A 14169-nucleotide genomic window follows, 5' to 3' on the forward strand; every position below is an offset into this window, starting at 1 on the left:
ACCCAGACACATTTCTTTTCCCCTGCAGGCCCCGGGCTCCCAGGACCTGGCTGTGGCCACTCAAGCTCTTTTTTTCAAAGGGCAAACTGCAGAGTCTTGCTCCAGCCCTGGGAAGCTAGTGTCTGGCACCTGACAGGGGGAGAGAAGCTGGACGCAGCTCAGAGTGATTTGTGCGAAACTGGGATGGGGAAAATAGAGCCAGATAAGGATTTGGAGCAATTAGACAAAATAACAAATCACTTCTTTGTAAATGCTGCAAATCAAATCCTAAGTCTAGGGCCGAGAACCTGTTTTCTGTTCAGCAAACAGGTTAGGAAGGGAACCACTCAGACTGAATGTGCTTTCTCCAAAATGGGTGCTAAATACGGGAGTCTGCACTGTCAGGAAGAAGAGAGTCTTTTCCATTTATTAGCAGAGAAATTACATTTCTTGCAAGAGGTGTCACCCAAGCCACCTCGGCTTACAACAGTAAAAAATTCAAAAATCAAGTTTTCTCTCTGGCAGTCGTGTGTCCACTTTCAGACCCCCTCCCCCCATGACATCATCTCTCCTCCCAGCCCAGCACCCGGTGGGCAGGGTCCCCCTCCATAACCACCACCCCTGGACATGTCTGTCATGACTTTTTCTCCCACAAGGACACATAGCTACCTCCCCTCCCCTCATCCACAACCAGCTCTCCTGTCTCTCTTTTCTGACCCCAGACTCAACTGTTCTCATGTGTGCAATGCTCTCCCCTCATCAGAGAACGTTCTGGCAAAGAAACCTCTGAGATGGCTACCACCCAGGTTTGGACCGATATCTCCATGGACAAACCTTAGAGCTTCATGCCAGCAGGAGACTCCTGCAGCTGGGCATTCAGGTGGCTTCCAGTCTTTTGTTATTTCACATCATGCTGCCATGAACGAACTTATGAGCATATCAGGAAAGTGTATCCCTAAAATGGAATTTCTACGTCAAAGGAGACGTGCATTACTATGTTTGACCATTATTGCCAAGCAGCCAGCAATTTTCCCATCCACACTACTGATTAACTTTAGAAGAGGAGGGGCTGATTGATGGGAGGATGTTATAAAAGGGAAGGATGAACCTGACCCTGTCATGTTTCTTCAACTTTAATGTTTATTGAGGTATAGTTGATTTACGATGTTGTGTTTAATTTCTGCTGTATAGCCCAGTGATTCAGTTATACATATATATTCTTTTTCATATTCTTTTCCATTATGGTTTATCACAGGATATTGCATATAGTTCCCTGTGCTATACAGTAGGAACTTGTTGGTTATCCATCCTATATATACTAGTTTGCATCTGCTAATTCCGGCTTCCCAATCCTTCCCTCCCCCACCCTCTCCCCCTTGGCAACCACAAGTCTGTTCTCTAGGTCTGTGAGTCTTTTTCTGCTTCATAGTTATGTTCATTTGTGTCATATTTTAGATTCCACATATAAGTGATATCATATCCCTAGGTCCATCCATGCTGCTGCAAATGGCATTATTTCATTCTTTTTCATGGCTGAGTAATATTCATTGTCTATATATGTACCACATCTTCTTTATCCATTCATCTGTCGATAGACGTTTAGGTTGTTTCCATGTCTTGGCTATTGTAAATAGTGCTGCTATGAACATAGGCGTGCATGCATCTTTTCAAATTAGAGTTTTGTCTGGGTTCTTCAAATTTTTGTGTATGTTTCAAGTCATACTTTTAATACCAGAATATTTGTTGACACATCTGAAAGGATCAAAAGACACAAAACTAGACAAGTCGGCGGCAGTTACAACACAGTCATTGCTGCAGCCACACGATGTGTCAAGGTGTCTGTAAAAGCACGCAGACCAGCCCATGCTGCGCGCTCTCCGGCATGGGGTAGAGCGCTTGACTGCACCGTCCGCGCGCTCAGCCTGCAACGTGCCAGCAAACGTGTTCGCTCATTTCTTACCTCTCAACCACAGCAAATGGCATCCTGTTCACGAAAGCGTGTCTCTTCAAACAAACATCAATTTTACATGATAATCGGAATTTGGTGACCCAACAGTGACAGTTCACGGTGCTGCCTCAGTGTGGCATGGGACACTGATTAAGAACCACTCACCCAAAAGCCAAGCAGATCCCCCAGCGGGGAGCGGGGAGTATGGGAGGGTGCCAGCAGTGGGTCACAGGGATCTGACAGGTGAGGGACTCCCAGCATTGGGAATCTGGAAGTAAGATGTAGGCAAGTCCAGGCATCCAGGGGGAACTGCTGCAAATATTGGGACAAAGTCCTGAGACCTGAGCTTAAGGATGGGGTCACAGATCAAGGGAAGACTGTGGTGGGTGAGGCTGAGTCTCATCCCAGGAAAACCAGGATGTGATGTAGGGAATTCGGTAAAGATGAGGGCACTAGGACAAAACGAGGATTCAGTTCCTATAACCAGAACGTGACAAGGCTTAGTTCCAAGGAAGCATCCCAATGGCTGGAACCGGGGTTGGACAGTTTACTGACTTTGGGCTTCAAACTGGTGGCAGCTCCAGGGCCGAGCTTGCCTGCTGGTGGTAGCTGTGAGGAGTGGGGAGCTAGGAGCTGGACAGTTATTTCCCCGGCCACTTGTGGAATAAGCTTTAAGACCAACTTAAGCAGGAGTGGCAAAACACTTGAGTCAAAAGACAACTCTGTACGTGAGAATTTTACAGCCTAATTTATGGAGTAACACATGTTGAAGGAGAAGGTAGACCGTAAACTTTTAGCTAGAGCATAAAGATGAAATCCCAAATGATATGCCTCCCCACACTGCAAAGCCGCCAAGGCTGGGGGTGCAAATATTATGGGAGGTGCCAGCAGGTGGCTGCTGACAGATGGCCATGGAGAGAAGGAGCCCCCTCTCACGCGTGGGCTTGCACAGGACCAAAACACCGGCAGTGTGATCGCTGCTCAGTCGGTGCTGTCACGAGCCTGGGTGCTCCTTGGGGGAGGGGCTTGCCTGTCACTTTTTTGTCTCAGTGATAGCAAATGCCTGGCCCTATAAATCCTTGTGGAATAAATGGTGAAGACAAGAAGGAAGCCATTGTCTCCAACCCCATGTCTTTGTCTTGATGGGACAGAACAGCCACTGGACGAGGACATCCTGAGATGTCACCTTTTATGGGATGAATTCTGTTCCCTTCAAAAAATGATACATTGAAGTCCTAATCCCCCCAGTACCAAAATGTGACTTTATTTGGAAATCGGTTCACTGCAAGTGTGATTAGATAAGATGGGTCACACTGGAGTATGTCGGCCTTTAATCCAATGTGACTGGTATCCTTATAAAAAGAGGAAAGGACACAGAGGGACACAGACACACTAGGGAGAAGGCCATGTGAAGGCAGAGATTGGAGGGATACAGCTGCAAGCCCAGGATGCCAGGTTTTGCTGGGAAACCACCAGAAGGTGGAAGAGGCAAGGAAGGGTCCTCCCTTACAGGCTTCAGAGGGGTCATGGCCCTGCTGACACCTAGATTTGGGGCTTCTAGCCCCCAGAACTGTGAGGCAATACATTTCCATGGTTTTAAGTCACCCAATTTGTGGTTCTTTGTCATGGCAGCCATCCCTAGGGAACTAATACATCACCCAGACTACCTCTTCATGTTGGAAAGAACCAGAATTAAGTGAGGCTGCCCCTAGAAGAGAATAAAACAGCTTAACATTCGCACAAGGGGGGGGGGAGGGGAAACAATAAACAAATAAATATGGAAAAATATAATATGCTATACTGTGATAATGGCATAGAGAAAAATAAAGGGGGGGGTGGGATATGGAATGACAAGGAGATGTGCAGATTTAAATGAAACAGACAGGAAGACCTCATGAGAGAAACCCTGAGGAGGTGAGGGGGTGAAAACCATGGAGACGGAAAAGGCACCCAAGGGGGACTGGCCTTGAGGTTTGCCAGGGCAGGCAGCTGGAGCAGAGCGGGAAGGAGCAGAGCCAAGGCCACTGCGAGGGGGACCCTGGCTGGTACCTTGAGTGAGACAGGAAGTTGTCAGAGGGTTGTGCACCGGCAGATCTAGGGGACAGAAGGAGAGATTTGTGCGTTAGGAAGCGTGCAGAGGCAAGCAGGAGGCCAGAAGGAGAAGGATGGGGTCACACCCCATGAGGGCTCTGGGTCCGGAAAGAATGGTGGTGACGACTGGGCAAGAGCCAGAAAGCAACACAAGACTCAGAATCACAGGCATTAAAATGCAAACTTTCACATCTGATGACTTGTTCCTGCCTTTTCCTTTAGAGGTTTGTATTTTAATAGTAGGTGCCTAGAAACACAAATCACCACCAGGAAAGGATGAATCATTTTCCCAGGACAGACCACAGGCCAAAGTATCTCTTAATAAGCTCAGAGGTAGTGGGAAAGGGGTGTTTTCTGCAAAGCTGGAGAGTATACATGTAGCTAATTTGAATGATGTGAAGTTTGACTATGAAAGGTGTTTTCTGCACTCTGACAGGAGTGCAACTTGTCTGTGCTCTGTAAACAGCTCTTGTTAAACTGGTAAAATTGGAAATAGCTAGAGGCTTCCTTTGAGTCTAATGTTCCATCTGGATTTGTCTCTGTGGGTCCTTTCAGCTACTGGACGCCCCTCCCTCCCCAAGCCACAGAGGGCAGCTTGGCAGTCATAATAGAGGGAACCTCACCTGGGTGCCCGCTTTTTGTGTCCACCCTGACAAAAATGCTTCAGTCCCCAGGCAGAGGCTCAAAGCAACTAACATTTATTGAGCATCTACTATGCGAGGGACACTCTTCTGAAGTCTGGGAGTTCAGCAGTGAATGAGATGGACACAGTTTCTGCTTTTATGAAGCTTATATTAGTTGGGAGGAAAGGATAGACAGAAAATAATAAGAATATGAATAAGGCAGTTTCAGAGTGTGAAGTGATTAAACGAAACAGGAGGGTGCTATCATAGGCTGGGTGATGAGGGAAGCCTTTCAGATTCGGTGTTATTTGTGGTTAGAAAAATGAGAAGCAACAACATTTAAAACAGATAACCAACAAGGACCTACTGTATAGCACAGGGAACTCTGCTCAATATTCTGTAATAACCTAAATGGGAAAAGAATTTGAAAAAGAATAGATATATGTAAATGTATAACTGAATCACTTGGCTGTACACCTGAAACTAACACAACATTGTTAATCAACTATACTCCAATATAAAATAAAAATTTTTTTAAAATGAATATAAAAAAAGAAAAAGAAGAAACAGTAGATTTTCTATGCTACTATAATAGTTTGCCCATTACATCCCAGTCTTATAATTCTATAATGTGATGAAAAAGTATTAAAATCAATGGAATATGGATGCCAAAAAAAAAAAAAAAGAAAGAAAGAAAAATGAGAAGCAACAGCCTTGATTGTTGGGGGACCAGGACTAGGGTGTGGTGAGTGAGGCACTAGCCTTGGGTGCAAAACATAAGGGGCACCAAAAACTCAGTAATCATGATAAATAATATTTGTAAAAATCAAAATGCATGCCAAAAATCCATGAGGAATGAAATTTCAACATTTTAAATAAAGGTCTGACAGTGCTGGGCTGGGCCAGATTAGAGCCTGAGGCCAAAGGAAAAATGTGTGTCCCTATATACATGTTTTAATGTATTTCTTTAATGGTTCATTTTTTCTCCAGAGGTAGATTTTGAAACTATTAGTGATAAGTTTGCTTCATTAAAGCCAGAGTAAGTAAAAGAGTATATTCTGTTTAGGGGATTGTTATAGTAAAGGGTTAAGTCAGCAGGCTCGGGGTGCTCAAACCCTACACATTCCAAAGAAAGGACTGGTCCTTGATCAGCTCCTGGGAGATAACTTATAACAACTCATTTGGACATTGGTGTGCTGATTAGCCAAGACTTGGTTATTGATCCAGATATGAATAGCAGAAGAACCTGTAGGCTGTGTATGGGATGTGGCTTTTTCTGATATGCCAGCTGACCAAACCCTGCCATGTAAATTCTTGATAGCATATTACCTGGCTACTCCTAGAATTAAAATGCAAAATAAGTACATGTACTGAAGCATTTCAAAGTATATTGTCAATCCCAGGTACCAAATAGAATAGAAACATATACAGTGTATCCATGCAGTGGAGGAAGGCTTCATGGAGAAGGTGGGACAGGGGGTAAGACCACAAGCAGAGGTTTAGTAGCTCTGCTTTAGAATGACCTGGGAGTGTAAAGACCTCAGCTGGAGATTCTGGGATGAGATACAGGAATCATCCCTTTTGAAGTGATCCCTAGGTGATTCTAGCGTGTAGCCAAGCCCAAGAATCATTGTCTTAAAGGATGGGTAGAATTTGGAAGCAGACAGCATATTCCAAGCAGTTTTTATTAATTTACAGGGTTGTGTAATTAATACAAACCCTGATATCTATCCTCAGCCCACCCTCTGGTTCTGATTCCCTCTCAATCTCAGAACAGGAGAAAGTCTCATCTGGAATCAGACAGAAACTTGAGCCCCACAGTGAGATCTCGGTTTAATGGTTCAATTTTATTAACGGGCGAGAGGGGGTGAAGGGTATGCTTTGAAGGCAAGTGGGTAGAGATTGTGAGTGAAATTCTCTGCTACTCAAGCAGGACTCGTGAACCCCTATCCACTTCCTAGTTCTTCCCAGAAATGTCCAGGCTAAGAGCAGCTCAGCCACCAATCAGCAGTGTGACTTTGGGCAGGTCTGTCTCCTCTGGGAGCCTCAGTTTTTTCATTTGTAAAATGAGAAGGTTGGATATTGATCTCTTTAAGGCTCTTCCAGTTATGACTTTGGAAGATCAGAAAATTATGGAATATTGAAAATGAGAGAAAAAGCAAAAATAAAACTAGCCGTTGGGAAAAGTGTCCAGAAGAGGGCGCAAGATGCTAGGGCTAAACTATACGTGTCCCTGGGAATCCTCCAGAAAGGGATCCTGCAGCTGCTTACTGGAGAGCAAGTGACAGTGAGATGAGCAGTGATTGGAGGACTAGAGTCTCAGGGTTACTTTAGGGGGGGGTCATAGCCTGTGGGCATGCAGCTGTTTACATTGTGTTTACTCAGAGCCACACCACCTCATTTTTCTCCTGTTTCCTCTCCATCCAAACTCCAGTAGATTGGTCACTCCATTCTGGAGGGGGGTGGGGGGGAGGGAGTGGGAGGGTCATTACAGTTATTTACTCAATAGCCCTTGGGTCTTGGAAGAGCTTCCATGACCAGAAGTTTTGGAGATTCTGGGAAAGTGTAAACTCCACTCTTTTCTCTCCCACTTCCCCCAAGAAAAGAACCCAACCCTTTTGCAGCAGAGTCAGGATGCCCAGTAGGAAGCAAAGCCTTTCATTCCATTTAGGATTAAAGTCAAGCTTTAAATGAAACCCCCCTAATTTGGTCTCACTGAGTTGTAAAGCATTGCTATCAAATCTTCCCACGGAGCAAGCTTTGACAGGGGGGTTTTCTTTGCTTGAGGTTATCAATACAGCATTTGTGACAATAGCTCTAAACTTTGTTTGATGTCGTGAGCCAGGTGTATGAAGGGCAGCCACAAGGGCACAGCCATTGACTCCCAGGGGTGGTACAGCTCACCCCCACCCAGTGGCAGAATCTACAGCATCCTTGGCGGTGATAATCCAGCCTCTGCTTGAATTCCCCCAGGGACAGCAAGCTCACTTTTCCATGAGATGCCTCTCTTAGACAGTCTTTATTAGAAGTTGTTCTTCATGGTTGTGCAATATCTATCACCCAGACACTTCCTCCCTGTGGTCTGGCCTCCAGTAACCAGACCCAGCCTAATCCCTCTTTCACATGACAGATTTTCAAGTGTTTGAAAATAGTTTTGATGTCCGAATCTCTCACCAGTCCTCAGCGCCCAGAGTCTTTTCTTACCCAAATCAAACCAACCCAGTGGTCTTCAACCATCCTCATGTGTCACGGCTTCTGCCCTCATCACCCCCCACCTGCATCCCACAGAGGAGTGGCCGGTGGGAAATCCAGGCTGGGGTCTATGTCACTGTCTCTCCCTGACAAACAGTGACAGAAGTCATGGCTTAAATCTGCACACAGGCTGAGTGCTAACTCAGAAAAGGTGAAAAATAAGTCTGCTTTGCCCTAAGAGGGACTCGGAGATGATCATTGAATGAACTGCAAAGGTGAAAGTGTTCCACAGCGTCAGGTTCTTAACACTATTTTAAATCCTGAATTTCTAATAAAGATCTAATTTGGGAGGTCGCGGAAGCAGATGCCCTTCCCTCCATGGGCTTCAGACTTTCTTGTTCTCAAATTCTCTAAAGGAATTTTGAAAAACCATGTATGTCGTCACACATTTTTAGGTTAATAACTAACATTTTTAATGTTTAAATAGTTGGAAAATATGTAATTTCTGGCATATTGTAAATATTGTCAGCTTAAAATAAAACTTATATCAAGTGAACCCAATGGACTCTAACTGCTATAACAATTTGATACCCTCCACTGCCCATTTAAAAACCACACAAATTCTTTAAATCATTCATTTTTTTTCCCTTGAGCCTGGAATTCTGTTCCACTTTCCCCACAGAATTTTATCCTACATTTTTTAATGCTAGAAACTCCTTTAATAACCACCAGATAATACTTATCTATAACAAAAATATGTATATAAATTAATATATTTTTAAAATTTGCAGTGGTCAAGTATTAAAATTATTCTGAAATGAATCATCACAAATGCTATTATTATACAATTTCAAAAATCTATTTGTATTTTTGTTATAGACATAAGTGTTATATATTTGCTTACATAAAAAAGTAGATGGTAAAGAAACTTTTGTTAGAACAGGTCCCTTAATTCTTTGAATTCCTTCTGAGTTGCCAAAAATCACATGGTGATCCATCAAAAGGTTATCTTTTTTTTTTTTTTTTTTTTTTTTTGCGGTACGCGGGCCTCTCACTGTTGTGGCCTCTCCCGTTGCGGAGCACAGGCTCCGGACGCGCAGGCTCAGCGGCCATGGCTCACGGGCCCAGCCACTCCACAGCATGTGGGATCTTCCCGGACCGTGGCACGAACCCGTGTCCCCTGCATCGGCAGGCGGACTCTCAAACACTGGGCCACCAGGGAAGCGCAAAAGGTTATCTTTAATAAACTGTCAGGTGACAATGGCTTAGTTCCTCCTTCAATTTTGTGATAACAGAATTGGAAACCACCTAACCTGAAGAGAATGTGTGGTCCCTTCATCAGAGTCAGTGTCAACAAGGGAGTTTTCCAATTGTCCTTTGTTTGGTGCCCCGAAGGCTTTTGCTTCCCAAGGAAAGAACCACACTACTATCCAGGAGGATTGAGAAATGTGTTTTCTTCTGCAAAGTGGGAGAAGAAGTGAGAAGGGCCATCAGAGATGAGCCCCCGGACTCAGGCTTGTTTTCTGGCAAAGTCGTGTTTAGAGTTGCCACTAGATATGGACACTTAGGATCTGGAAATTGATTTTCTTAAAACAAACTACGGACTAACAACTCCTTGAAAAGGCTTGGCATACACCCGTGGACCACAAACCCCAGTTTGAAGATGCTGCCTTAGCAGGTAAGAGCATTTGGGAAACCAACCTACCATGAAGGGCAGGAGAACAATTGCTAGGTTGAAGTTGCTAGTGACTCAGTCATCACAGGACGCTTTTTGTATGTGATTTTATTAGTCATCTATTGCTGCATAACAAATTACCCCCAAACTTAGTGGCTTCAAACAACACACATTTATTATCTCACAGTTTAATTTAGACACAGCTTTTCTGGATCCTCTGCTTCTGGGTGTATCACGTGGCTGCCCTCAAAGTGTCAGCTGGGGCTGTGGTTCTTCAAGTCGAGTCTGAAGACTTGACTAGTGCAGAATCTGCTTCCAAGCTCACTCACTTAGCTATTAGAAGAATTCAGTTTCTCGAGGGTCTGAGGCCACCCTTAGTTTCTTGCCACATGGGTCGCTCCATAGGGCAGCTCACAATATGTCAGCTTGCTTCATCAGAGCAAGCATATGAGAAGAGCCAGAGAAAATTCCAGCAAGACAAAAGTCACAGTCATATAACCTAATCATGGAAGTGATGTCCCATCATCACCTTTGCTATGTTTTATTGGCTATAAGCAAATCATTAGGTCCAGCCAACACACAATTCACCTACTATTTCTTGAGTTCTATTTTGTGCAAGGCATGGTGTTAGGACGTGCAGAGGATACAAATATGGGTCACGTGTGGTTCCTGCCTTCAAGGCTCTGAGCGCCTAGTGTTGAGGAGGAGCCAGGGATATTAGCACAGACATAACACAGGGTGCAGTGAGGGGAGCTTCTTAAGTGCAGATGAATGCTTTGGAAGTTCAGAGTTCTTCCTCATTTGTATATGATGGAACGCCCCATCAGGAAGGAGGAGGAAGGAGACCAAGGCACTCCCAATGGATGTCTTCTCTTTACTTTGAGACACCATGGAGCATAGAGCAGTGTTTCTTAAAGTATGGGCTCTATACCGCCTGGGGTACTTATTAAACATGAGGACTCATGGTCCACATGTGGACCAACTGGAATAGCATCCCCTGGCCATCCCTTTCATCCTGATACCCATTAATGTTTGGGAACCACTGGCAAGTGCTTAGGCTCTAGAGTGGGATAGAGTTGGGTTGAATACTGGCTCTCTGACCTAGAACATCTCTCCCCCCACCCCCCAGCCTCACTTTGCTCATCTGTCAGAGTTAATGTCCAAACCTCCTTTAAAGGGTTGCTCTGAGGCTCAGACAAGATCACAGAAGTAAAGCACTTGGCAAGTTTCCTGGCACAGAGTAAGTTTTCAAAATGTCTTTATTATTATTCAAAGGAGGGAAAGCCCAGATCTGATTGTGGGGTTAGAAATCCACAAAGCTCTGGCCAAGAGTAATATGCTCCTCAAGGATGTGATTCAGCTCAGTCAGCATGAATTCAGCTTTTAATTTGTGCCAGGTATGATGGAAGCCAGAAAGTTGGAACTGGGTTGGGGGTGGGAAGAAAGGATGGTAACACGAGTCGCAGGTTGGTCCGAGGGCCTAGCGGGATCGCTAACATTGCCTCTCTGGCAGGTGGAAAGGTGGGTCTAAAGGTTAGAATTGGATTTAGGAGTTAACATTGCAGTAAGAGGTGAGATAGGGGAGCATGGCTGAGAAGAAAGGTGAGATCTGGGAAATAGGCCACAGTTTTACTCAGGAACCAGGAAGAGAAAGCAGAAGGTGTGGTTAGCGAGGCTGGGAAAACAAGAGGAGATAAAATGAGAGGACAGGGGTGGACAACAGTGTGGGGAGAGTCAGTTACCACCCCATGCTTCAGAGGGAGAAGGCAATTTCAATAGGAGGGGGCTGAGAGGGAGCGGCTTAGGAAGGAATTAAAGCAGTGACTCTTAACCTTGACTGTCATTAGAACCACCTGAAAACTCTTAAAAAAATCCCTTTGCCCAGGCAGCATCCCAGGCAAATTAAATCAGAATTTCTGGGAGTGGGAGCCAGGCATTTGTCTTTGTAAATGTGATTCCAATGTGCAGAAGGTGTTGAGAACCAGTGAATTTCGTGGGACTGGGCAGTAAAAGCTACCACTTCAACAATTAAGCCAGAAAGGAGAACAGAGGAAAAGTCAAGAGCCAGCTGAGAGAGAGAGTTGCTGGTGGAGAAATGGGACCATGATGGAGCACGGTGGTGAAGGCAAGGGGATCTGGAGCTGAGGTGCGGGATGAGCCTTAGCGAGGAGTCTTTCTTAGTCTGAGAGGGAAGAATTCCCCCAGGAGGTGTGAAGACACCCTGTGCTGAGCCCCACCTCCAGCCCTTCTGATTGAGTAGGTCTGCAGTGAGGCCCCATATTTTGTCTTTCTAAAAAGCTCCCACGTGTTGCTGATGGCCCTGGGGGCCACACTTCAAGAATTATCAGAATATAGGGAAGGAAACTACGCAGACAGATTTTTGAGGGAGAGAGACATGATGGAATCCTTTCTGCTCTTGCCAGTGATATGAAGAGCTCCCTTTGAGATCCAAGAAGAGTTGCCCAAGCTTTGGTCACTGCATTTGTCAACACTGGAAGCACAATCCTTTAGAGTTATGGAGGAACTTAAAAAAATCAGATACTGGGGTCCCACCCTTCACCAGTGAATTGGAGTTCCTCAGGGTGGGGGTCCCTTCCTTGGAACTGTTAAAGCTCCCCAGGTGATTCTCACCGAGGAGGCATGGTTGAGAGGGTGGCAGGTGGGTTAAATGGGGATCCTACCTTCCAAGTGGGAAGGTCTTAAATGGGATGAGTCTAAGGATCACCTTCCCGGGAGTGGAGCTCCGGAACAACTGTAGAGATGGGTGCTCTGACTGAGAACCACTTTCAGAGGCCATCCCTCATTCAGGTACAAATGCCACCTCAAAAGACCGTGCCTCCTCCTACAGCTCCTGCTCTCCCTTTACTGACTCCTGCCAATTATTTTCCTTTTTGGCTGAAATTTCTACTTTTTGTTGGAAGTGGAAGAGGGAGTGAAGCTGCCAAGCGTCACTGGCAGAAGCGACAAAAGTAAATGAGATAGGGAGCGACCGAGGGATTGAGAGTGTGCGTGAGAGAGGGGAGAAAATGTGAGGTTTCCCAGAAAAGCAAACAATTTTCTGATGGGGGCGGCCAGGAGCCTAGCTGGAAGCTGTGGGTGAAACCCGCAAAGTGGAGAAGAGTTACGACTCCCACGTTCTGATCAGGATTTCAGAGCAGGGAGCTGTTTGGCGGAGACAATCTTTAGTATATCCAAAACGCCTTAGTAACAGTCTACACATAACTGAATTTTAATAATGAAAATGTTAATGCCCACGTAAAACCCAGAGAAAAATGTATGGAGCCTTTCGGCCGCAGGCATCTCTCCTTTTCATTCCTCTTCTCCCTTCTCTGGTGCTTCCTCCTCTTTTTCTCTGGTCTCCAATGGGTCCCCGCCCAGCCTCCCAGAGCGCAGTCTGCGCAGAGAGGGGGCGCCGCGCGGCAGGTGTCGGCAGCCGGCGCGCACCTGTCCCGCGAGAGCCCGGTGTCCAGCAGGGGGCGGACGGCGTCCGCTCCTCGCGCGGCCCCGCCCCTGGCCGGGAGGACCCCGCTGCGGCGCGGGGCGCGGGAGGCGCGGCCGGCCCGGCCCCCGCAGGGCTCAAAGGCGGCGGCGGCGGCGCACCGGCAGCCGCCTGGGACGCGCGCCCGCCCTCTTCCTCCCGCGCCGCCTCCCATACCTGAGCGGGGAGCGGCGCCGCGCGGCCTCTCCCCGCCCGCCCGCCCGGCCGCCGCTGCGCCGCCGCCGCCGCGGGAGTAAAGGTCGCGCGGGCCGAGAGTGAGCCGGCCGCGGCGCCTCCAGGAAGCCGGCGGGGCAGGTCGGGGAAGAGAGAAAAGAACCGAGAAACTCTCGGGCAGCCCGGGAAGATGGCGCCAGACGGGCCGGCCGTGGACTGAGAGCCGCCGGGGCCGCGAGGAGCCGCGACCCGCCGCCCCCGGGACACGAGCGAGGGCCGCCCGCTGGCCACGGGGTCCGGGCTCGGCCCGGCCCGCGGGGGTCATGTCGGTCAGCGAGCTCTACAGCCAGGTGAGTGCGGGCCGCGCCGGGCCCGGGGTACGGGTGAGGGCTGCGGGGCGGGCGGCTCTCGGGGGCACCTTCTCCTGCGGCTCCGCGGGACTGGGAGCGGCGGGGGACGCCTCTCACGCTCCCCCTCATCGCCGCCTCCGCGCCCCGAACTTCGGGTGGCGGAGAAAGTTTGGCTGTTCCGGGAGCGCCCCGCGGTGACCGCCCGCGGCTCCCGCCCCGGCCAGGGCTGTCCCCCGCTCCCCGACGCTCTGCCGTCTCTGTCCTCGTCCCGGCTCCGTCCGGCTGAGGTCCCCGAACTGAGGGGGTGCCCCCGCCAGCTCGGAGCCTAGGGCGCGGGGACCGCCCCCCGCGGTGGTCGCCTGCTCGTGGACCCCACCTCGGTGCTCTGCAGCGTGAGCTCCCGAGGGCGACCCTCTCGAGTGCCAACGAGGGGGAACCCTGAACTTGGGGGTGGGGTATTCCTCAATTTGGGGGTGGGGAGAGAAGGGGACTCAACCTGCTGTGAGGGGCGCGGCGGCTCTTGGGTGGGTAAGCAGTGGGTTAAGGATGCTCGAGGGATCTGGAGAGAGCCCAGGGAAGCACATTCTTACTTTGCCGCGGGTGGGCATTTTGAGGCGGCCCCTCTGGGTGGGCACTCGGTGGGCTTCAGTCATTGCGGG

General features: G+C 48.1%; 1 protein-coding gene across 2 annotated transcripts in view; it reads left to right on the forward strand.

Moving 5' to 3' along the window:
* The first annotated feature begins 13204 nt into the window (after positions 1–13204).
* MYO5B (myosin VB) overlaps positions 13205–14169 on the forward strand; it is a 386602-nt gene continuing 385637 nt past the window's right edge. For both annotated transcript variants that reach the window (XM_067699124.1, XM_067699125.1), the window contains exon 1: positions 13205–13510. In XM_067699124.1, coding sequence (XP_067555225.1) covers positions 13484–13510 — 27 coding nt within the window. In that variant the 5' untranslated portion in view covers positions 13205–13483. The remainder of the gene's footprint in view (positions 13511–14169) is intronic.

Source organism: Pseudorca crassidens, chromosome 12 (genome assembly GCF_039906515.1).
Source record: "Pseudorca crassidens isolate mPseCra1 chromosome 12, mPseCra1.hap1, whole genome shotgun sequence".
NCBI classification, from domain to species: domain Eukaryota; kingdom Metazoa; phylum Chordata; class Mammalia; order Artiodactyla; family Delphinidae; genus Pseudorca; species Pseudorca crassidens.